The following is a 24521-nucleotide window of genomic DNA, read 5'->3' as shown; positions in this document are numbered from 1 at the left end:
CATCCAGCGGAAACTGGATTGAGCTTGCATGAGGTTAAGTCGACGACATTTGTAGTCATTTCTGCCTTTACTGAATTCGCCGTGTTATTTGATATTGGTGAATAGACTAACAAACGCTTTTTGCAGGTGGATTTGCTGTGCAGGACCAGGGGGACACCGCAGCCATACTTAGGAATAAGAGAGTACTAAACTTGATGTTCACTTCATGTTTGTGATATGTTCGGACCTTGTTCAACTTCTATCGTAGTATTCGTGTTACAGGAGGCGTGCTCTCTGCGGTATCTGGTTTCGATTGAACGCTTCATTCAGCCTTCAAAACTCGGAGGCTTCTGCTGAGGACGCAAGTGTATGACAATTTAGCGTGCCGCTCATTGCTTAAGTTTTCTTTCCTTCCATGCCTCTTGAGGTGTGTGATGTGAGAAGTGAACTACATTACACAGGTGATTAAAGTTATGGTATCAAAAGTAATACGGCTAGAAATGTAGGCGAGAGAGAACTTGTTGGCGGCAGTTCATTTCGTCACCCACTGGGAGACTTGGAGGAACGTCACTTTCCAAAGCATCAAGCTAACTAATTTCGATCACCAACGCATGGCCAGGTGCTCCCATATGTAATGATAGAGACCTATTCAAAAAGAGGTGAGGATTAAAATGCCTTTTGGTAACCGAATTCCATTGGCCAAGCCGTTCCTGTGTCTTTTCCTTTCTCCCAACGCTGGCATTACTTGTGAGCCAGGCCAACTCGTTTTCTTCACCACAAGAAGGCTGAGAACATGTCCCTAAGCACCGCGGCGAGTTCAGATTCTTTCCAAAATATGATGAGGAGTTGGAAGTTTTACATTTGAGAAGAACCTCGAGACGTCTGCATCGTCCCAAGAACAAAAGGACTTTGCGTCCCTTACTCAACAAGAGATCACTCATACAGACTGGTCAGTGTGATTTCCAAACGTCTCACTCAAAAACTATCACCATATACGAAGACAATATTCTTACCAGTCGCCGCCTGCTTCCTCCGGCAACCCAACCATCTCCAAGCTCAAAGCCCACAATCTCTCCTCTTCCCCCCTATCCCAAGCCCACGAAGCATACCCCTCGCCCGCCCATCCCAGATTCTCCCCCGTCTCTCCCTTGACTTCGCAGTCCTCCAGATAAAACGGTCCTCTCCCTTCAAACTCCTTCCCCAACGCAGCCAGCACCGCCGTAGCAGCCCCTTGCGCAGGACTCTTGACCGTCCTCCACGCCGCCTCGTTCCCCCTTAACGCCTCCATTTGTTCTTTCACCCCAACCTGTAACCCCGTCATCGCCGTGCCCGGGTGAACGCTATACCCGTGGATCCCCCCGCCTCCTACTCTGACCCCATACCGCCGGTCCACGCCGTTAGCCATGAGTATGTTGGCCGTCTTGGACTGCCCGTAGGCTCTGTACCCCTCGTACGCGCCGGGCCGGGAAAAGTTGACGTCGGACCAGTTCATCCCCTGCAGCCTGTGGCCCGAGGACGTGACATTCACAACCCGCGCCGCGGACCCGGGCGTCGATGACGAGGCCATGAGGTCTCGTAGCTCCGTGAAGAGGAGAAAGTGCGCGAGGTGGTTCACCCCAAACTGCATCTCGAAGCCGTCTCTTGTTCGACTTCCTTCGGGTGTGTACATCACCCCGGCATTGTTAATCAAGATGTCCAACCGGTCACTGCGCCTCTTGAACTCCGCCGCCGCGGCCCGTACGCTATCAAGGCTGGCGAGGTCCATTTCGAGGAGATGCACATTTGGCGCCGAGGCGAAAGGCTCGCATTCTCCGTCCTCGTTGTTGTCTAAGGCGACCCGCGCCTTGGAGAGGTCTCGCGCCGTGCCGTAGACGGTTGCGCCGGTTGCTGCGAGGGCTTTGAGCGTCTCGATGCCCAGGCCCGAGGAAACGCCGGTGACAAGGATGACTTTATGCGGGAGTTTGCCGACGAGGTCTTGGTCTTGTACGATTTGGAGGGCCGTTGGGCGGGCGTCGCCTGGTCCGGCGAGGTTTTCGTATTTATGCAGCTCGGTGTAGCTACCAGGAGGAGGAGGAGGAGGAGGGATTTGAGACATGGTTAAGGTCGAAGGCTAGATATCGAAATGGAATTTGGGCGTGTGAGTTTTGACAGAACCGCGTCGTTTTCTGGGGGAGATTAATACACTAGAAGGCCGAGCTCGCGTTAAGACAGAGTTCATCAGCCCAGGAATCATCATCAAGCCATCTTCGTACATATATACATATATACTCATCTATCAATCTCTTCCACGCCAGACGACACTTTCAGGGAGGTTGCCGCAAGCCGTAGACCGTGAGAACTTCCGCCTTAAGTCCGGCCATCCAGTAAGCAGCAGCAGTCAACCTATTCAATAACCTACAAGACTTCGAGGCTGCCTTGGCACCACTAGCAAGCCTACCAGACTCGTCGTCTGACAGAACAAAGGGCTTGACCATGCAAGGTGGTCGGTGTGCCCCGGAAACCCGCAGCTTTCCTCCGAGACTGTGGACCCTGCATTAAATCCGGGCCGGACCTTTGGCTGCCACGGTACGTCACGGGAGTCACGGGACGGCAAGCTCAAGTCTACCCCCTTCTCCCCGCCGAAGAATATGGAATCACTAGGCGCCGGATGGCGGCGGGGAGGTATCCGGAGGTGTCTCAACAGCCTCACAGTACCTTACAATGTCCCGTAGATGTGTGTACGTGTGTAGTCCGTCGAACCAGAGAGATGAGAGGGGTCTCGGACCAAAGGGTGAACCGCGTAACCCAAGAGCCGACCTACCACGTTGACCGCGGCGTCGCAGTGGCCTGGGCAGAGAGAAGTGCTTGTTTGGATGACAGCAAGGCACCCTTGCCGCCCGATGGCTATCTTACCCCGCGGCACACGTTACAGCATCTACTAGAATACTACCCGAGGTCTTGTTCTGCCCATCATTCATGCGAAGAGGTTCCGCTTTCGAAATCGACCTTACTCGGAAATCCGACTTTCAGATGGTTGCAAGACTAAGCTGTTTTAGTTGCTTGAACTTGAGGGGAGTCTCAAACAAACTCGTTTAGACTTACCTTACGTACAAAGGTTTGGCGGGTTAGCATTACGCGCCTACTCACCTTATCCAATCGTGTGTACGTAGGAGGCAAGCGACCGTGCAGAGCACAGCCAGGAGATGCGTGTAAGATATGAAATATTTGTACATTGTTAAAAATACTCATGATAACTATCGACATTTCAAGCTGCAGATTGTTTGCGCTGCATCCGCCCTGGGGGATTATTCCCGTCCGTCCGACCTGCCCGTTTTTAGCCATGGGTCTTTCTGGCCAGCCCGAGGTATCTTGACCACGTAAACTCCTGTAGATATAACAAAAGATGAATTCAAATCAATGAACGAAGCGCTTCTCGAATTCGTCGAAGAGCAGGGGACTGATTTCGTCGCTGCTCATGCCCTCGACCTCCCAGAGAACGCCCTTCTTATCGTAGTGTTCCAGGAGAGGCTCGCTGGTCTCCTGGAACTTGCGGAAGCGCTCCTTGTACACCGCCTCAGTGTCATCCGGGCGCTGTGTGAGGGGCTCTCCGGTGACATCGTCTTTGCCGGGAATCATGGGGGCGTTGAAGGATGTGTTGTACACGCGTCCCGAGGGCTCGTGGACCCAGCGGCCGGAGATACGCTCCATGATGACGTTGAACGGGGTCTTGAGCGACACCACCAGGTTGATCGGAATCAACTTATCGCAAACCGCCGCCTGGGTGGCAGTTCGTGGGAAACCATCCAGGATGAAAGAGGCGTCGGGGTCTTCGGATGCCTCGGGGGGCCCATGGCTGTCGAGAGCTCCGGTAGCCGTGACAAAGTCATCTAGCTGCTCTTCGTAGAACGAGTCGACTGTGGCGGCGGAAGATGACAAGGTCATAACCTGAGGCCTTCTGCGGCTGTTGAGAAGCCAGCCGTTTTTGTACATCTCGTTGGAGATGAGGCGCATAATCAGATCATCAGCCACGAGTCCGCCGGACTTCATGGTGTTCTCGACCTTGATACCTGCAAGAAGGAGAGGTCAGCATGGGTGGGAGGATGTGTAGAGCAAGCGCTGGCTGGCAGCAATAGCATGTGACACTTACCGAGGGGGGTCCGGAGCTTGACATTGTTGCGAAGCAGGTCTCCGGTGCTAATAGACTGAATCTGGGGAAACCGTTGAAGGAGTCGTTCGGACTGCGTTCCTTTTCCAACACCGGGGGCTCCGACGAGAATAACGCGGGCAGCTTTGTGGAGTCTCATAGTATACACGAATCAATGAACGTTTGGCGCAGGTAATGTGGTTGAATTGGGAGTGACGGAGGAGGGGTTGGTTCGAGGTATATCCGCAGGTACTACGTATCGGTAGCTTCGAAATTGGCGGGAATGAGATGGCGCTGGCCCCAAATTGTGCGGGGGAAAAGAAACGAGTCGGAATCGCGAGACCCAGACGGGATCGTGTTCGGAGGGTATTCAGGAGAAAGCCATGATCTTTACAGGACGACGGACGTTGGTATATAGCGACAATCTAGGGAGGGGAGGAAGAAGAAGGAGGAAGAAAAGAGAGAGGAAGCGCAAAGGTTGAGGTGGTTGTGAAGGAATGCCGAAAAGGAGGGTGGAGAACAGCGAGCGGACGTAGAACCGCGGTGGTGGGATGCAGGCGAGTGCAGCGACGGGGGTGCTGGTGCGCACCTCGGACGGGGATGCTTGGAAATCGGTCGATTTGACGGATGGGTGTTGAGGGGACCCGAGGAACGTGTGTCGACTCTGGCTATGTGGCCGACGGCCGGATCTCGCTGTCTCTCTCTCTCCTGCAAAGACCCTCCACTGGTTCTATCCGTAGAGATTGGCAGCGTGGCAGCGTGCTTGCTGGTGTCAATCTTCCTCCACCGGTGCGCCGTCACTGGCTCGACTGAATTGCTGGCTTCTCGGGGTGGGTCGGGATTCGCAACTTCACCCCCGTCAAGTTGGCAGTTGGTGCTGGACCCTGAGCCTTGGGCTGGTTGGTTGCTTCCAAGTTTGCCTCGACTCGTCTGGTCGGCCGGTCTCAAGCTCTAAAGTCCGGGGTACGCTAAGGCAGCCAGGGCACAGTGTCTCCGAGTCTCGTCACTCTTCCGCAGGTGCTGGTGCTGGTGCTGGTGACGATGTTGAGATAAGATAGCATCTACGTACCTCGAGAAGGTCGTAGTCTGGTGCCAGCTGGCAAGGGAAAGTGCGTAGTCGAATGACGAGCTTGTGATTTCCCACCAAAAAAATGTCGAGTGGAGTCGGGAGAAAATTCAGGGAGTCTTACGGATATTGTTGAGGGCGCTTTACGGTTTGCTATTAGCAACACTACTGCCACAGCCAGCACATACGCAGTAGGCAACATTCCGATGCCGCACTTGGATTGCCCGTCAGTCATCAGTGATTTGCCTAATTGTTTGCTCAGTGTTTCGCGCCACAAACTCTCCTGGTCAGAGAAAGCTACCAGTTGCACAGCGATGGAGGAGGCTTGACGTTGGCGATATAACGGGACAATATCCCCAAGTTTTCTATGTCTACTGCAATGGCTTCTCGACTCCTATTCTAGCAGTTCAAATTGTCAGCTACACAAGTAACAACAGCCCAGGAACTGTGCCGCTGCTGCAAATTGACCACTGCGGACGGCACTGCCCGATACCGCCGATCTGTCTCCTCCACATTGCCAAACGGCATCATCTGAGAAGCCCACGTAACTTGTAAGAAGTTCAAGTTCCAACAAAAGGCGAATGGCCAGGTTCAGCCCACAGAGTTCCTCGACAACGCACTGCCCGGTAACTAGTTGCCGGTTGCTGTCTACTAACACCGACACGGGTTAAGGGAGCGATTTGCACAGCCCGAAAGCCCAGAAAGTCAAGCTTCTGGTAGCTAAGGCCAGGATGACCCACCGATCTACAGGAGACGGCCGTCGTCTTTGGCTTATCCTTGTGGCGATGGTGCCAGACGAACGAATGAGCGGGTGGAAAACGATACAAACAGTGATCGAAGCCAAAGCAGCAGCACACAAACCAGCTGTGCCAGCCCAGAACTGACAAGTGGCACGGGCTCGGCCCAGCACGCCCAGGTACGTATCTTCAGACAAAGTGAACCGGGATCTGAGGTGTCCCTACAGGTCTTTCTAAGGTTCAAAGGTACATACTTACAGTGCTGTGGTGCTTGCTCAGCATCTCCATCCTCCCGCAGTGCCAGCGGCCAGCCCGCCTTTCATTGTCTGCAAGCGAACCCCGAGAGAAGCGAAGGAGGCAAAACCCCGTGATCTCGCACGTGCTGTTTCTGGTAGTCTCTGGGCCCCCCGGCCATGGGTGGTTTCGGAAGCCAGGGACAAGTCGTGGTAGCATTCCATTTGATGCGATCGGTTGCCCTCCATTCCAGAATTCTTGAGTTCGTTTCGCATCATTGTACATCTTCCACTTCTCCATCATTGTCTTTAGTTGTAGTATACTGCCCACCTCCAGATAGTCGCCCATGATCGCTGCTCTTCGGTAGTCCGCTCTTTATCCACAACAACTCCATCAAACTCTCTTGATTGCCAGTCAACCGCTGCAGAATGAGCGCCTCCGCCAGTGTCGCTCGTCGGGCGGCGATTGCCAACCCTCTCCTGGGCAACGGTAAGTCCATCCCCTGCGTATGCTTCCTGCCCGCTCACCCATCTCCATGGGCTGTCTTTTTTTGTGCCGGACTGGACACGCCTGCAATTCTTCTCTAACATCTTTCAGCGCGTGCGCTCTCTAGCCTCGGTGTTTCGTCAGCTGTGCTCGGCCGGAACGCAAGACATCTTCCTCGACGAGTGAACGCCCTCGCCCTCCTTGTACCTGTCCGTCATCTGGGTACCGACCACCACAACCACGGCCAGTCCTCCGGCCCGCCGCCGGGCTTCAATGTCGAAGCGGCTAAGAAGCCCCTGCCCAAGGAAAGCACCCCGGCGGCGAAGACCGACTCAAAGGCTGCCGCCGAATCCAAAGATGCGGCTGCGAGTGAGAGCAAGTCATCCAAGGATGCCGCGGCAGCAGACAAGGCTGAGACCGACGCATCATTGTCGGAACTAGCGGCCGCGAAGGGAACCTCTGCAGATGCCGAAAAGACCGCCAAGGAGAAATTGACACTTTGGCAAAAGGTCAAGAAGGAGGCTCACCATTACTGGGACGGAACGAAGTTGCTCGCCACAGAAGTCAAGATCAGCACTCGGCTTGCCTTGAAGATGGCCGCTGGCTACGAACTAAGTCGGAGAGAGAACCGCCAGTTGCAACGTACTGTCCAGGATCTTGGACGTCTTGTACCCTTCTCTGTCTTCGTCATTGTCCCTTTCGCCGAGCTTCTGCTTCCAGTGGCTCTCCGCCTGTTCCCCAACATGCTGCCAAGCACATATGAGGGACAAAAGTCAAGAGACGCCAAGGCGACCATCCTCAGAACGACGCGCAAAGAAGTCAGCCAGTTCTTGCGGTCCAGTCTTAAAGAGACTGGTCTGCCGTTGACTCCGGCAACAACCCAGAGTGAGGCATTTACCACATTCTTCCGGAAACTTAGGTCCTCCGGCGAGTCGCCCACCCGCGAGGACATCATTAAGGTCTGCAAGATCTTCAAGGATGACTTGACCCTGGACAACCTCTCCAGACCCCAGTTGGTTTCCATGTGCAGATACATGAACCTCAACACCTTCGGTACCGACAACATGTTGCGGTACCAGGTCCGTCACCGCATGCGCCAGATCAAGCGTGACGACAGACAGATTAGCTACGAGGGTGTTGACAGTCTCAGCGTCGGTGAACTGCAGATGGCTTGCGCCAGCCGCGGTATCCGCACAGCGAGCGTCTCTCCCGCGAGAATGCGCGAGTACCTTCAGCAGTGGCTTGACCTCAGACTGAAGGACGGCGTCCCCTCCACTCTGTTGGTTCTGAGCAACGCCTACATGTACGGCCAGGTGGCTGCACACAGCCAGATCGAGGCCCTCGTCGGTGTTCTCTCGTCTATCCCCGACGAGCTGTTCCATGAGATCTCCCTCGAGGTGTCAAGCGCTGAGGGCGCCGCTACCAACAAGCAGCGCCTGGAGGTTCTCAAGGAGCAGCAAGAGCTCATCGATGAGGAGAACAGCCAGAACGAGGAGAACGCGAGCTCTGGTTTTGCCACCCCTCGCGATATTGACAACATTGACGAGAAGGATGAAAGCCAGTCAGCGGATGCTCAAGCTGCTACGTCTACCCAGGCCAAGGAAGCCAAGGAGGCCGAGCAGGAGATGTTGATTGCCAGAGATGGAAAGGCGCAGGTTGAGAAGGCGGAGAAGAGCGACAAATAAAGCGCTCGCAGCTGTAGACAAGCATTATCTTTTTCTTTGTTAGACGTGTATGGCATAAGGCTGGGTAGCGTGTACTAAAAGAAGAGGGTTCACAACACCCCCAGGGAACATCACAGGGCACTAGAAAGATCCATCTCAGGAAGCAAATAGATTTCACTACCGTATAATGGTGGCCGTTGTATGCGTTGCGAGCAAACTTTCCCCCATAACGACTCAAATTCTCAGACAAATCTGTCCAAAAGCCATTTAGCTCTGTGGTTCGTTTCGCTCATCTGAAAGAAAGAGTGCAGCTGGCCTGAGCTTCTAGTGTTACGCTCGATGATCCGAGGCAACCCCCTGGTCTTCTTCTGTCGTCTGTTTCTAGGTTGCGTCTGCTTTGGCTGGCGTCGTCATAGCCCTCCGGAACTAGAGGTCTGATAGTGTTGCACGGCTGCTAGCGAGTTACCTCATCGCTTACCGCTTTCAGGGACAAGTGTGGGTACCTGCCATCTCCCCGCTATCGCGCTGCCCAACCGCATCAGGTCAGCTACACTAAGCTCGCAGCGTCACCTCTCATGGTTCAGCGACAGGCAGCTCTTGCCCATTCCCCACCACTGCCGCCGACACTTCCAGCCCATTGTCCGGCAAACGAGACGTTCTTTCCGCCAACTCCATCCGTTGCGACGATCCAAGATCAAGCCTCCTAGATCTGATTGTTTACAAACTTCACGATTCCAATTCCTGTCGCTGCGTCCTCTGGCCCACCCCACGATCCTCATTCCTAGCTTCTCCAATACTAAAAGCGACTACTCCGGATCCCGACAGCAACCACATAACCCCACGTCCGCCTAGCAGGACGCCATGGCGGTCATGGATCAACACCAAGATGACTTCTCTAATGTCTCCTGGAATACGGACGAGCACACTGCTGCCGAAAGCTCGAGTTCAGTGACGGCCACTGAGTACGATGAGGATGCCGATAGAAACGGACACCATGCCTACGAAAGCGATGCACCTGGCAATGACGACGACCGGGAAGTTCTGGACTGCACAGTTTCTGAGCCGCTCAAGGAAAATGAAGGGTCCAAGGATACCTTTGTTTCCTACCTCATCACCACCAACGTAAGAAGACTCAAGCTGCTTTGTAGAGTTTGGCCACAAAGCTGCGATTATGGCTTCTTCGCGCGCTGACACGGATTCTACAGACCACATTCCCCTCCTTCCAGAGATCGCATACCACAGCCCGGCGACGGTTTACCGACTTTGTCTTCTTGTATAAGGCACTGAGCAGAGACTACCCTACCGCCGCGGTTCCTCCTCTCCCCGATAAACAGCGTATGGAATATGTTAGTGGCAACCGCTTCGGGCCGGACTTCACCAACCGCCGAGCGCATTCGCTGCAACGCTTCTTGAACCGCCTCTCCCTCCACCCCGTCCTCCGTCGAGCTGATATCCTTCACATTTTCCTCGAGAGTCCGGACTGGAACGCCACAATGCGCAGTCGCAGCCTCAGAGGATCCCAGAGCAGCGATGCCGGAAGCAGCGGCGTGTTTGACAACCTTACCGATAGCTTCCTCAATGCCTTTTCCAAGGCTCACAAGCACGACAAGCGGTTCTTGGAGGTCCGGGAAAGAAGCGACAAACTTGACGAGGATTTGGCCCACATCGAGAAGGTTGTAGCGCGCGTGGCGCGCCGGGAGAACGATCTCGAACTGGACTTCAAGGATCTGGCAGAGCAATTCCAGAAGCTCATCACTCTGGAGCCTGGTGTTGAGAGCGAAGTCCGACATTTCGCCAACTCGATCGAGGACACTGCTATGGGCCTGCGAAAGTTGAAGGATGTCACTGATGGAGACTACCTCGGCAGTCTCCGGGACATGCAAGCGTACAGCACGGCACTGAAGAGCCTGTTGAAAGCGCGAGAGCAGAAGCAGGTGGACTACGAGCAGCTCACGGAGTATCTTAACAAGAACACTGTCGACAGGGACCAGCTCCAGTCCGGCCATGGCTCCGGAGGCCTGTCCGGTGCCAGCGGCCGACTGATGCGCAAGCTCGAAGACGTGCGTGGAGTCGATCACGAGCAGGCCCGTCGCGATCGCCAAAGGAAGCTGGAGATGAACATTGACAAGCTTACTACCGAGGCGGAGCGAGCCAAGAAGACGAGCGAAATGTTCGACGACGAGGTGGTCAAGGAGGTCGCCGACTTTGAGCGAATCAAGCGAGTCGAGTTCAAGAAGCAGCTCGGAGGCCTAGCCGACTCCCACATTGAATTCTACGACGAAGTTACGGAAATTTGGGAGAGCTACGTCAAGGCGATGGAGGAGCAAGGCGTTTCGGGCACCCGCAGCACCGGTGTTGAGCCTCCTGGTCGCCGGTTGGCGGAGTAGTGCTGGAAGGACCGGGAGAACGTGGGCAGCGAGTTGAGAGCCATCATGCGTAAAAAGATTCGAGGACTGGATGAAGATTGGGCCGAACCCGCCTAATTGGGTTTATATGTTGGTATAGGATTAGCTTCCAATGGCTCCGGAGCATTACGTCGGACAGATTCAGCAGACGGGAGAGTGGGTTATGCCATCGGAGTATCGGATATACCAGTCAGGCAGAACTGGAGATAATCATGAAGATGGGGGCGTGTGGATTGTGATTAAGGAATCAATACATTTTCTTCTTCTCACGATTGTGAAGTCTGATAAATGGGTGCTGGCAGTTACGAAACCAACATGGCCGACTCTACGTAGGAAGATTATTTGTCGTTCCGATGTATAAGAAGTATACTCTGGATTATTGTTATCTAGCCGATTCGTGACCGTTTTCGAGAATGCCGTCCATTCATGCAGGAACAGGGTTGTCTGATGTGGCTCAAGACGAAATCGCCATCAAGGCGCCTCTTGCTATACTAGTATGCAGGACACGAGTCTCGGGAGGTATCTGTCAGAGTTGTGGCTTGCCTTGGGATCAGGCCGCAAAACCCAGCGACTTGGACATAAGACTACCTTAGAGGAGAAACATTGTTTGCGGATGTGGATTGCAGGCACGTCTCTTTTCACATGGAGCATGACTAGACACGCAAACGCTAGTGAAGTCAATGTCACTTATTATACATCACATTCATTCATTATAGTATTGTACGCTGTGACGAAGGGGAGGGTATAATACATGAGTCTGTCTCTTTCGTAACATCGTAGGATGGTGCCACAGGCGCACGAGAGAAAAGAACGAACGGGACCAGATTCCGAAACGGTTGATTGTGTCAAGCGCCAAGGCAAACTATGAGAATGCTGAAGCTCGGCCGCGAGCCAAGACTCTGTGAGGCGTGGTCTCTGATTCGACGTTTGGGCCCTTTTATGAAAACGTGCAAGTTGCAGGGTGCAATACCACAGGTACACTGGTACAGTCAGACCTGACTCTCCAGAGTCCAGTGTCCTCCCCTTGTCTCGAGACCGCGGGAAGCAGAATTTCTGTTGTGTCGTATTTTGCGGGAGAACACCGTTGCCAAAGTTTCGATATATTAAATTCAGGTGGAAAGATCCGAAGCGGTCGTGGGACCGGTGTCACGGTGGGACGGGAAATGGGAGGAACCGGACTTTCTGTGCTCCTTACCTTATATCCGAATGGGGGATTGCTGACTGTTCAACATTGGAGATTGGCTGGCACTCGCAATTTTGCATGTTTACGAACCCGAGTACGTACTTTCCCAAGCACGAGTCTCCAGCGACGGGAGGCGCAACCAGCTGCAGCAGCAGCACGTAAGAAGTGAAAGGTGAGAGGCAAAAATGGAGAGGATCTGGACACCTTGACGAAGACATCACACGGGATCTCGTCGCAACAACGGGCCAATGAGGTGGGGCCGTGACGGGCTGCGCCAGTGTTGAAACGGCAGAGTGGGCGGTGGTGCGGCAGTGAGCCACAGCATCTTATTGGGGGCCTAACTGGAGACAATGGAAGTGACTGCGCGCTGCCAGCCCACCTGAATCGCCGCCTTCCCTTTCGGTATAAGGTACCGTACTGCAAACTTACCTACCTTAAGTACCTGTGCAAGTACCTAGGTAGGTATCGGGTCGTTATCACCAGACACGCGCAGGCCGCAGGACCCCTAAGTCTACGGGTACGGCTACATTTGACTAGCGTCCCCAGGTTTACGTGTACCTGGGGCTGCAACCTGCTGGAGAGCGCGAGGATCTAATGCGGCCGTGGCTGGAGGGAAGGGGTCTTTCGGGGGCGTTTGTCTGACTGTAGCAGGTAGCATTGGACGCCCTGTCCGCATCCTTATGTTCCTGCCGTTTTCGAGAAGGTCACGAAACAGCAGTGAGAGGGAGCATTGAGTGCATCTGGCAAGAGAGTACGGATACGTCTGCCTTGTGTTCCAGGTCACCCTCACTGCTTCCGTCAGCATTTTCCATTTCCTTCCCATTTGCTTCTGAGTCTTGAGTTTCTCATCGCTCGTTCACTCGTCGCATTTCTATCCTCACTTTGTCACCTGTATCCCCAGTATCGTCGTTACTGAGTGCTCAGCAGCTCTACCTACGTATACCTATTGGTACTTCTCGTTCTCGTTTGGGCCATTGGCGTCGGTCATATCGATATTAAAGTCCACGACGACGGAGGGAGAGACGGAGCCTCCCCGCTGTTTATTACGCATGAACTCTGGCCTTTGCTGCCTTTCAAGTAATACTTAACCAACGACCAACGCCTATCTCCATCGAATTTGCGTCGCCAAGCAATACAAACGGGTTTTGCCAGGTGATTTGCGCTGTACCAGACCGGCGTACCAATAAAGTACATAAGAGGCGTCCCGTGTATTCGAGGCATTCGTAAGAAAAAAGCGGAAAGCAGAGTCGCGCTGCAAGGGAAATCGAGAAGCTTTGGCCATCTTCAAGGGCCGCCCTTGCCACTTGCGACTCGACCACGTCTCGTCTTCCGCTGTTCCCCCCCAGCCTAGACGAGCCAAGTCCCGTTTGTTCCCTTCGTTCCCCTGATTGACGAGAGAGGTACGTGTTGTGTCCAGCAACCTCTTCTAGATTCACATCTTTTTTCTTCCCCTTCCTTTCCCTTTCATGGTTTGACTCGATTTTGATACGGGCACGGAAGCTAATTGTCGACTCCCCTTCCTCTGCAGTCCCTCCTTTCTTTGCGCATTATCAACATCCCCTCGAGGGGTCTTCGGCAGCGCATCATGAAGCTTTCCGCGGTTCTCCTCGGCCTTGCTGCCCTCGCGAGCGGTACTTCCTCCCCTCGAAACTACGAAACGAACGATTACTATGTTCTCGAGCTGGATTCGTCTACATCTCCCGGCCAGGTTGCCGACCGCTTGGGTCTGAGGCACGAGGGTACACTCGGCAGTCTCGACGGCCATCACATCTTCTCCGCTAGGAAGGTCGAGCACGACATCGTCAAGCCAGCCTTGCAGGAGCGCAAGCTGCGGAAACGCACGCTTGGCGGCTCCGACGTCCTCGATGGCGTCCGTCTTTCGCAGAAACAGCAGCTTCGGAAGCCTTGGGAGAAGAGAGTCCCCCCGCGGTCGCATGGGCCGGCCAATTACGCTCGCCAGGACGCGGCCGACCCTAAGATGGTTGAGCAGATGAACGAAGTCATGAAGACCCTCGGCATCGCCGATCCCATCTTCAACGAGCAGTGGCATTTGCTCAACACCGTCCAGCCAGGCCACGACATCAACGTCGCCGGCGTGTGGAAGTCTGGCATCACGGGCAAGAATGCAACTGTCGCCATCGTAGACGACGGTCTCGACATGTACAGCGACGACCTGAAGCCTAACTACTACGCCGCCGGTTCCTACGACTTCAACGACCACCGCGAAGAGCCCAAGCCTACGCTCAGCGACGACAAGCACGGCACCCGGTGCGCTGGTGAAGTGTCTGCGGCCAAAAACAACGTCTGCGGTGTCGGAGTGGCCTATGATTCCAAGATTGCGGGTATCCGTATTCTGAGCAAGTTGATTTCGGATGCCGACGAGGCTGTCGCGATGACCTACGACTACCAGCACAACGACATTTACTCCTGCTCCTGGGGCCCTCCGGATGACGGTCGATCCATGGATGCGCCTGGTATTCTGATTAAGCGTGCTATGCTCAAGGGCATCCAGCAGGGCCGTGGCGGAAAGGGATCCATCTACGTCTTTGCCAGTGGTAACGGCGCCGCGAACGATGACAACTGCAATTTTGACGGCTACACAAACTCCATTTACAGCATCACAGTTGGCGCGATTGACAGAAAGGGCCAGCACCCTTACTACTCCGAGAAGTGCTCGGCTCAGCTTGTTGTCACCTACAGCAGTGGCAGTGGAGATGCTATCGTATGTTTTCCAGACTCTTCTAGCTTGATAGGACCAGAACTGACTTGTTTGCGCAGCACACCACTGATGTCGGCCAAAATGCCTGCTATAACGGTCACGGTGGTACTTCCGCCGCTGCTCCTTTGGGTGCTGGTGTCTACGCACTCGTTCTCGAGGCTCGCCCTGACCTTACTTGGAGAGATATGCAATGGCTTGCCATGGACACCGCTGTGCCCATCGACGAGGCCAACGGCGAGTGGATGCCGACCAAGATTGGAAAGAAGTTCAGCCACACGTACGGATACGGCAAGATTGATGCGTTCAAGATGGTTGAGGCAGCCAAGGCCTGGAAGAACGTCAAGCCCCAGGCTTGGTACTATTCTCCTTGGATCCACGTCAACAAGGATATTCCTCAAGGCAAAGACGGCATCGCGGTCAGCTTTGATGTCACTGCGGATGCTCTGAAGCAGGCCAACCTCGAGAGACTGGAGCATGTGACCGTCACCATGAACGTGAACCACACGCGTAGAGGTGACTTGAGTGCCGACTTGATCAGCCCCGAAGGAGTTACCAGTCACCTCTCTGTCACCCGCAAGATGGACTCGGCCAAGTCTGGCTACGTTGACTGGACTTTCATGAGTGTTGCCCATTGGTAAGTTGCTCGGAAAATTGGCGAGACACTAGGATCGGAATGCTGACAACTAATCAGGGGTGAATCCGGTATTGGCAAGTGGACCGTTGTGGTCAAGGATTCCAACGAGAACGAACACAAGGGCACTTTTGTCGACTGGCATTTGAAGCTCTGGGGCGAGTCGATTGACGCTAGCAAGGCAACTCTCCTCCCCATGCCGACTGAGGAGGACGATAACGATCACGCGCTTGTTGCAACCACCACTCTGCCAGCTGCTATCACGACCATGACGCACGCTGCCGAGAACACCGCAACTGTTGTCAAGCCCTCCGACCACCCCGAGCGGCCTACCAAGATCCAGTCTGGAGCCGACGCGACACCTACGGAGACTGGCAAGCCGACAGACACGCAGGAGACGCCTGCGGCAACGACCAGCCCGTCCAACTGGGTGTCTTGGCTCCCGTCGTTCGGAAAGGCTGGCGTCTGGGTCTACGGCGCTATTGGTCTCATTGCTGTGTTCTGCTCTGCTTTGGGTATCTGGTTCTACATCCGCAAGCGCCGCAACAGCGCGCCTCGTGACAACTACGAGTTCGAGCTGCTCAATGAGGACGAGACGGAGGGCCTCAATGGCGAGAAGCGTACGCGGGGCCGCGAGCTCTACGATGCATTTGCCGGCGATGACGAGGATGACGATGATGAGACTGGGGCATACCACGACAACCGGGACCGGTCGAGAGAGGGTAGCGGCAACAGAGAGACTGACAGGCTCACTGAAAAATAAGGCGTATGACGGAGCAGGTATGGGCGTCCATTGCATAGAAATACCTTGAGGTTTCTCTTTCTTGTCACTTTTATAGCATTTGGGCATTGTGGTTAGTGTATTTTTTCTCATGGACGTTAGACGGCGCTGTTGGTGTTGAGAGGCGCAACCAATCAATCAAATTGGAAACACTGGATAGCCCCGTTGCGATTTCCCATGTGCTCTTTGTTTTAAACTAAGGATACTCGTTGGAGTCGTTGGAGAAGACTACAGTCCAAGCTCTGTCAAAGAGAGGGAGTCCTGGTCTGAAGTACTGCTCTGGAGAGGGGCGGGCGCTCCCGCACCGAAGAATCCAGCTACTGCATGGCTCCTGGACGGCTTGAGAATTAAGCTCTCAAGGGTCTTCTGTTTGGTCTTGGTCTGCATTATGTCGACCTTCGAGTGCAACTTATTGTTGTCTTCACTCCTCAAACTTTGTTTCGGTTTGGACTTTTTCCCCTCAAACATATAAATCTCGGTCCCTCATGTCGAGCAGCCCATGTTAGAGACTCAGACAGTAAACGGTCTGCCTAGGCTTGGAACAACGGACCAGTCAATCAAAGGTGCCAAATCAGTTGCTTTTCTTCCTTTTTTCTTCCTGTAGGCCTTGGCGGGTAATCGAAGCTGTCGAGGTCACCGTCAGTCTAACGGTGAGGTTCAGGTAGGTAGCGTAGGTGTCTCTGTTTGCGCCAACCACCTCAATATTCGACCGCCAGTTTCGTTCGATTGTGTTCGGATCGACGAATTGACTTTTGTTTGAATTGCAGGGAACTTGATTACCGGGTGCCGTATCTGTCCCTTCCGTACCCTGTTTTTTTTGTACTTTTGCCTGGGGCTACCTTGCCTTGCCTTGACCTCGCTTTTTTACTCGATTCGACGATTCGAGGAGTGAACAATTACGAGACTTTCAGCCACCTTCTTTTTTTTTTCCCTTTCCCTCTACGGATGCAATTGTCTTCACGTTGTTCTAAAGATACCCTGTCCTGCGAAACCCTGCACCCGCGCCTTTCCCCGATCTCACATCTCACATCGCTTGCTGTGTCTTTCGACAGGGCCTTTGTACTTGTACGGACACATCAATGCGTATGGCAGCGAAGACTCACCGTAGCCCTCTTCCTCCCGTACCGCCTCATTGGCGGTTAGCGGGAACAAGAAGGAAAGCGGCATGTGGTAGCAAGCAAGCTGGAGCCTCCTTCCCACCTCACCCCGTGCTGCCGCGCCCCCCGTCGGCGTACTTCGTAGATGGCACGATGGAGACGAGGGGCTCTCTGGGCCTGGCTGCATGTAAGCTGCAGCCATCGGAGTCGTGGTCACTGGTCAATGGCAAGCGAGGCCATTCAGTGGCTCCATTCCGACCGCCTCTTTTCTTCTTCCATCTTCTACTTTCCCACCCCGGAGCTCCTCCTTCTCCTCCTTCTTTGACTCCCGACCTGACAGCAAGACCCGTTGACCCAGTTGTATTACTCCGTAGCCCGTACTTCGTACCTACCTTGTTGACAACTAAGCCCGTCCCCTGTCGCGGCTGTTCGTGCCCAGCGGCAGCGGCATTCGATGCGTCTTTCTTGCCTTGTCAGCCCAATCGATGACACGCCTGGGTCTAAGGTATCTCTACCTTAGCGGGTAGGAACAGAGTGACAGGACACCAAAAGACAAGACTGGAACAGCTGGAACTGGAACAGACTCAAGACCCCTGGTCGACGAGACAGGGTTTCTCGCGCTTTCTCTCCGCCCAAGCCGCCCCCAACCCCGGTCGAGCATCCATCTTGCTAAACCCAACTTGGTGGGCGAATGACGCCGTAGCACAAACCAGTCAACCTCGCCATTTTCCCAGCTCTTGGTTTTCTCTAGCTTCTGCGGCCTGCCGGTGTGTGCTTGAGTCGCCAGGAAAAGCTCAAGCTCTCTCTGTCCAGTGGGAATTCTCGGAAGGCTCTTTTCTTAACCTCTCGTCTCATATCTTTCTCTTTCACTCTCGTCCGTATCTTCTTTCGCTGCCACCAATTCCCTTTCCCTGCGGCCTATCATCCCATATCTCACCTCTCGGCATCTCATCTCGGTGACCTACCTACCGCCCTCGACTTCCTTGCTCTTGCATACGGCCGACCTCATTTGCGCCCGCGTGTCTGCATCGCATTGGCTGCTATGGCAAGCCGCATATGTCTCTGACGCCCGGCCATATTCACTATACCGCTACTTAGACTCTGCTTTAGTTTACCGAGTAGTTTGTAGGTATTTCTGCAAGTTTGCTTCCCACGGACGGCGGTACGCACGACTCACCGGTGCTTGCGCCCACGTCTGTTCCCGTCTTGCAGCTCGATTAGCGCTTCGCAAATCCCAGCGACGACGGTAGACTTTCCCAAGGGCCAAGGTAGCCAGCCTCGTCGCCATGCCTCCTGCGCCGTATTGGGGGGACTTGTCTGGCCCCAAAGCTGCCAGACGCCAGCGTCGCCAGTCTGAAGACTTTAGTCTCCCGGAGCGCATGTCACCTGAGCCAGTTCCCTCAACCGCAGCAGCAACAACAGCAGCGGCAGTAGACAAACCGCTTCCTCCTCATCCCCCAAAGTCGAATCGCACTTCCCTACAGACAACAAACACCGAGGCCTACACCGAGTCTACGCTCAGCCCCTTCGCATCGCCCACTGCATCCAGCGTCGCGGACCAAGGGCTTGCCCCGCGCCCGCCGACTTTTCCCTACGGCGAGTCTCAGTATCCTGAGGAGCCGGCCGAGAGGCGCCAGCGACGACGCAGAGAGCGCAACGGCGATGATAGGGACGAGGACCCTGATCAAGATTCTCTCTCCGCTCCCACGCCTCCAGCTGCCCCCGATGTGCCCAAGGCACCTCCCGTGAGCTTCAGACATCCATACGGCAATGGTGGTCTACCATACACCCACCCTGCTCCGAGTCCAGCTCGAACACCGCGACAGCCTAGTCCGCTGGTCGGTCCGGAAGACGAGATGAACCCTGAAGAGTACTACAAGGATCCTGCCCCCGAAAGGCAACAGCAGGACCTCCCTCCCCTAGACCGCTCCCAGCGCACACTGGATGTGGCAACCGAGACGCGGCCACCCCGCGAACCCCGCGAACCCCGCGAACCTCAGAGCTCGTCGAGGAGGAGATCGGCCGGAGGATCAGGCAGAGATGCACAGAGGAGGAAAGCTTCCATGGGAGACTCCAGCAGAAAGTTCGCCAACGACCGCTCTCCACTACAGAGGCTTGAGTCGAAGCTCGATACCATTACAAAAGAGGAGAAGCGAGCTCGTGTGGAGGCCGCAGAGCGCCGCGCCAGGGAGAAGGCTGCGGCAAAGGCTGCCCAGAACCCTGATCTACTTCAACCACCTGAAGCTTCGCAACGCGCGCCGCGACAACATCCCAAGCAAGAGCCTCAGCGACCACTGCCTGAGCCCCCAGTCCAGCAAGTACAGGTACATCAAGTGCCTGTACAGCAGGTGCGCTTCCGCGACGAAAGATATGACGATAATCCGCATGTGCAGCAGCACGCCAACGTCGCTGCTTCACGTGGACCCCCGGCGCAATACTACCCCGAAGACGAAGCAAGATATGCGCCGCGCCAATCGCTCGACGATCGGCGACAACACCAGCAGCACATGCCCGAAAGCCATAGGCGGCATGCATCTGGCCCTTACCCGTCGAGAGGCCCCGCAATGGAGGCTATGGAAGTGAGACGCCCTCCGCCCTCTTCTGGTGTTCCGCAGCGAAGTGTGAGCCTTCGCGAGCCGCCTAGTGAACCTGCCGTTGCAAACTCCGGTATTCCGAAGCGCAATCTGAGCTTCCGGGAGCGGGCCGCGAAGGACAACATGAAGTTGCCTCAAGCTGCCGATCCTCAAAATCCAGACGACAGCCCAGAGCCTACCCCGCCAGTAGCTGGTTCTAGGAGACCCAGTTTCTCTCTGACTAGGAGCGGGAGCAATAAGCTCAAGAAGCAGCCCAAAGGTGATCCTTGGTTCAGCATCCGGAAGGATGCAGAGAAGAAGTACGAAAACATTGAGTTCCGCAATGCCGCCATGGACCAATCTGCGGCCGAAAAGGGCGGTCCCCCGGTGCAGAGATCCGTGTCGCACGCAACGCGCGAACAGGCATTGCCCCCGGACGCAACAATTGAAGAAGCCAGACAGACCAGGATGCCCAGTAAGGCTGCGAAGCTAATTGGTATTGACTTTGGAGGAGTTCAGCGACGCTCGACTGCCCCGGCAGCACAACACTACGACTCCGACTCTGACGGTGAAGATCCTCGTTACGAAGACCCTCGGCGTGCGCCTGTAGCATCTGGTGGGCGTGGCGATGGATATCCTCATGCAACCCACGGACATGCTGCGGCGCGTGGTAGGCCCACCGACAGGGAGTACTACTCTGAGGATGATGGATTTAGTGACGATTCTCGGGATTTGTATCCCGCAAAGAAGACTTTCCGTCCTGGCGAGGGCATCTACAAACCGCCTGTATACCTCGATGAGTGGAAGAAGGCGACCGTCGGTAGCCTCTGCGGCAACATGCTGGACCTCAGCGAGGAGCGGCTCGCCTCCATTGATAAGGACACTCCTTGGTGGGAGGGTGGCAGAGAAGGCGGTAAGCGCAGAGAAAGCACTTCGCGGCCGCGCAAGGCTGAAGCATTCGACGGCGAGTACGACGACACACATGGTAAGTTTCTTATAGGCCGGGCTGAGTTATGCGACGAGACTTACAGACACCCTAGCACCTACACGATTTAAGCCGCCGCTGTTTCTCAAGTGTGGTCCTTTGTTGAGATACTGCGGACTCAAGCACGAGAAGGTTCCCGCCCGTAACAGGAACATCGCTGTCAATGAGAAGACAATATGGAGAGGCTCAGTCATGATCGTCACGCAAGACAGCGACTCCTCGTACGAAATCGCGCCAACATTGAGACTTTTCGTGCAGCCTATCGAGCTCCTACCGCCCCCACCTCAGGAGATCTCCGGGGAGCAAGGTTTACCGCCAGAATACGTGGATCCGATTGCGGGCATTCCGAAGCTGGGTAGACGGGGAGAGACCCTTTATGTCCGCCCTGTGGAGCATCTCGACGAGGCCAAGGACTTGTCCAGAGACGAGACAGACAATGGCCTCTTTGAGAAGACGAGAAGTCCTCCAGACTACACGCCGCCTAATGGCTCTCCGGATTTGCCTGGGTCTTTCGCCAGCCGTAGAAAGCGTGTAGAGATTGACGGAGAAAAGGTCTCTAAGTACAAGGACGTTCGCGGTTTCCGACTTCACGCAGAGCGCGGATGCACGTTCTGGCGCTTCAACATCGAGATCGAGCTTCGCGAGAAGCAGCAGCGGATTGCTTACAGAATCAATCGGGGCCCTGCAATGGGCTTCTGGGTTCCTGCAGTGGGACAGTCCATGAACATTATGTTCCACAGCTGCAACGGCTTCAGTGCTAGTGTCAACCCCGACGACTTCAGCGGACCGGACCCCATGTGGCGCGACGTCCTCAACACGCACCAGTCGCAGCCTTTTCACGTCATGATTGGCGGCGGCGACCAAATCTACAATGATTGCCTGATGGACCAGAGCAAGCAGTTCCGCGAATGGCTGGCGATCAAGAATCCTCTGCACAAGCACAACTCGCCCTTCACCCTGACAATGCAGGACGAGCTTGAACGGGCTTACCTGGAACGGTACTGCATGTGGTTCTCGCAAGGTCTCTTTGGCCTGGCCAATTCGCAGATTCCCATGGTCAACATGTGGGACGATCACGATATCTCTGATGGCTTCGGCTCCTACGCCCACCACGACATGAACTCCCCAGTGTTCTCTGGCCTCGGCAACGTTGCCTACAAGTACTATATGCTTTTCCAGCACCAGAGCATTCCGAGTGAGACGGACGCCACTGAGCCTAGCTGGGTGCTCGGCAGCAAACCTGGTCCGTACATCAGCGAGTTGAGCCGTAGCTTGTTTGTCGAGCTAGGATCCAACATTTCTCTACTCGCTGTTGATGGCAGAACAGAAAGGACCGAGCTCGATGTGGTCAGCGAGCCCTCGTGGCAGAAGATCATGGACCGCTGCTACGAAGAGCTGCGGACAGGCAGAACTAAGCACTTGCTTGTTTTGCTTGGTGTTCCAATTGCCTACCCCAGATTGGTCTGGCTGGAAAACATGTAAGTCTCTCTTGACTCTGTGATAACATCAAGACAAGCTAACAATTGCAGTCTTACTTCGAGAGCCATGGATCCCGTGAAGGCACTTGGCAAGTTGGGTATGCTCGGCAACACTCTCAACCACATTGATGGAGGCGTCGAAGTTCTCGACGACCTCAATGACCACTGGACCGCCAAGAACCACAAGAAGGAGCGCACAGTCGTAATTCAAGACATGCAAGACCTGGCGGCTGACAAGTCTGTCAGAGTCACCTTCCTGAGTGGTGATGTTCATCTCGCTGCTGTGGGCCAATTCTATGCCAACCCCAAGCTCGGCCTGCCCAAGCACAAGGATTTCCGATACATGCCCAATGTCGTCTCATCAGCCATCGTCAACACGCCGCCTCCCGATCTGATGGCGGATATCCTGAACAAGCGTAACAAGATTCATCACTTTGACGAATCGACTGATGAAGACATGATCCCGCTCTTCCACCATGGTGTCGATGGTAAAGCGAGGAACAACAAGCACCTGCTGCCGCATCGCAACTGGTGCTCCATCCGAGAATGGACTCCGGGCACAACACCGCCTCCTACCCCGCCTTTGTCGGCTTATGATAGAAGCCCAAGCCCACCGGCGAGCCGTGGAGGCCTCTTAAGACGATTTTCTTCAAATCGTGGCCCCGCGTACCGACCCGATGTTCAGCGCGATGAGTCTCGATCGCGTCCTCCGATTTCCAACAACAAGGGCAAAGCTGGTGGTCTGTTCCGAAGCCTCTCACGCCGCAACTCGACTGACGGAGGTCGGCCAACCAATGTTGATAAGCCCAAGCGATCACTGTCGTTGACGCGCGTCTTCAGTCTGGGTCGCCGAAGCAGCAAAAAGTCTCAGCCCGATGATGGTGGCATCAATGGGCAATGGGGAGACGAGGATAGTGTCGACGGTAGTGTCGATGATGGATACTATGGATATGATGATGAGTACGACCGCCGACGTGCGCCTAGGTCTAGGGGTATGGGTCTTCGAGGAGGAGGAGGAGGAGGACATGATGAGTACCAGTCCGGCGACGACTCGTACTTCACGGCTCGTCCCGCAGCACGGATGAGGGGCGCACCTATTAGGGGGGGACCTGACTCGGAAGACGAGTTCTCGCCCGGCGATGAGTCTCAGTTCACTGCTCATCCGCCACCTCGCGCTTACACTATGGGCGACGAGCGCCAGGTTCCTCGGTCGCAAGAGATTCTACCGCGGCCAAAGGCGTTCCATCGCACCCCGACCGGGATGTCAGTCAAGCAGAAGAAGAAGGCGGACGCATATGAAGTTGACCTTGAGGGCGGCTTGGATATTTGCCTCAATGTGGAGGTGAACCAGAAAGATCCTACTGGTATTACGGTGCCTTACCGACTGCTCGTGCCGCGTCTCATCTGGGACGACGCCAAGGAGGCAGCTACAGTTCAGCCACCTGCCCCGTCTGGTTTCAAGCGAATGTTCAGCATGAAGAAGAAGGATGCTGGCGCCGTGCAGCCTCAGGAGCCGGCATCAGAGGAGCAATTCGAGGGATCTGTCAAACAAGGGTCCATCAGGCAGGGCTCACTCAAGCAAGGGTCCGCCAGGCAGTCTTCAGTAGCACCTTCCGCCGGACGGGAGCCTGTCTACGATGCGCCGCCCAAGAACGCGAGGTATGAGTCGCCTGGAGGTTATGACTCGGCCCGTACTCATGGGTCGTCAGGAAGATTTGACTCGCCGGCCAGACATGAGATGCAGAGTGTGAGGCAGGGTCGGTGAAGGGAGTGAAACGCGCGACGATGGAATGAGAGTTGATGAGAATGAATGAGGGCGGGGCGTCTTTTTTCCCTTTTTCTTTAGGCACATTATTGGTTCGAAGCATGACATATGGGCATTGCGACGGAGTAGGATTGCAAACGAGGATCAAAAAGTTTTTGGATTGCTAGCCTTCCCTCTCATGTGCTGGGGGATCAGCTCTTTCTTCGATATCTCTAGGCCGGGCGGCCTTTTACGTTAGTAATGACGATTATGACTCCTATGCTTTGTCGAGATGCAATGTTTGTGAGACATGAAATGCGTTCGGAGAAAGATGGGACTTGGCTGACTACTCGAAGAATCTCAAGCACCTTGATTTGAAGTTGACTCGCCCAATAAGGCGCTGGCGATGGATCCGACAGCCGATTCTGATTTCTGTTACACTATTTCGCTCAGGTCTCAAACGAAGTCGGGCTCGACTACCGTCGTTAAGATGACAAGTCCTCTCACTTGAATCTCGGTATTGCAGGATTAATGTGATCATGTCAAACTTTTGATTTCTAGTTGCAGCCTTTACAAATCAGTCAGTATTGGACGACGAGAAGGGGGGAATATAGAAGAGGGAAGAAGAAGCAAACC

General features: G+C 54.8%; 6 protein-coding genes across 6 annotated transcripts; 4 read left to right on the top strand and 2 right to left on the bottom strand.

Moving 5' to 3' along the window:
• Positions 1-988: 988 nt before the first annotated feature.
• CCOS01_06975 (uncharacterized protein) lies at positions 989-2074 on the bottom strand (the record flags this gene model as incomplete). The annotated part of the gene is made up of 1 exon (XM_060455142.1): positions 989-2074. The coding sequence occupies one exon, from the start codon at positions 2072-2074 to the stop codon at positions 989-991; it is 1086 nt and encodes a 361-aa protein (XP_060314842.1).
• A 1298-nt stretch (positions 2075-3372) lies between these two features.
• On the bottom strand, positions 3373-4262 carry CCOS01_06974 (adenylate kinase; the record flags this gene model as incomplete). The annotated part of the gene is made up of 2 exons (XM_060455141.1): positions 3373-4025; positions 4106-4262. 2 exons carry the CDS (start codon positions 4260-4262, stop codon positions 3373-3375), a joined length of 810 nt encoding a protein of 269 aa, XP_060314841.1.
• Positions 4263-6567: 2305 nt separating this feature from the next.
• Positions 6568-8310, top strand: CCOS01_06973 (uncharacterized protein; the record flags this gene model as incomplete). The annotated part of the gene is made up of 2 exons (XM_060455140.1): positions 6568-6628; positions 6737-8310. 2 exons carry the CDS (start codon positions 6568-6570, stop codon positions 8308-8310), a joined length of 1635 nt encoding a protein of 544 aa, XP_060314840.1.
• An 840-nt stretch (positions 8311-9150) lies between these two features.
• Positions 9151-10676, top strand: CCOS01_06972 (PX domain-containing protein; the record flags this gene model as incomplete). Its single annotated transcript, XM_060455139.1, has 2 exons — positions 9151-9411; positions 9495-10676. The coding sequence occupies 2 exons, from the start codon at positions 9151-9153 to the stop codon at positions 10674-10676; spliced, it is 1443 nt and encodes a 480-aa protein (XP_060314839.1).
• A 2786-nt stretch (positions 10677-13462) lies between these two features.
• Positions 13463-15990, top strand: CCOS01_06971 (subtilase; the record flags this gene model as incomplete). The annotated part of the gene is made up of 3 exons (XM_060455138.1): positions 13463-14599; positions 14656-15230; positions 15288-15990. 3 exons carry the CDS (start codon positions 13463-13465, stop codon positions 15988-15990), a joined length of 2415 nt encoding a protein of 804 aa, XP_060314838.1.
• Positions 15991-18391: 2401 nt separating this feature from the next.
• Positions 18392-23906, top strand: CCOS01_06970 (uncharacterized protein; the record flags this gene model as incomplete). The annotated part of the gene is made up of 3 exons (XM_060455137.1): positions 18392-20663; positions 20710-22141; positions 22193-23906. 3 exons carry the CDS (start codon positions 18392-18394, stop codon positions 23904-23906), a joined length of 5418 nt encoding a protein of 1805 aa, XP_060314837.1.
• Positions 23907-24521: the final 615 nt, after the last annotated feature.

This window comes from Colletotrichum costaricense (genome assembly GCF_030867565.1).
Source record: "Colletotrichum costaricense strain IMI 309622 chromosome Unknown Scaffold_6.1, whole genome shotgun sequence".
NCBI lineage: Eukaryota > Fungi > Ascomycota > Sordariomycetes > Glomerellales > Glomerellaceae > Colletotrichum > Colletotrichum costaricense.
The sequence above is the reverse complement of the archived record's forward strand: the minus strand, read 5'-3'. Positions and strand labels throughout refer to the sequence as shown.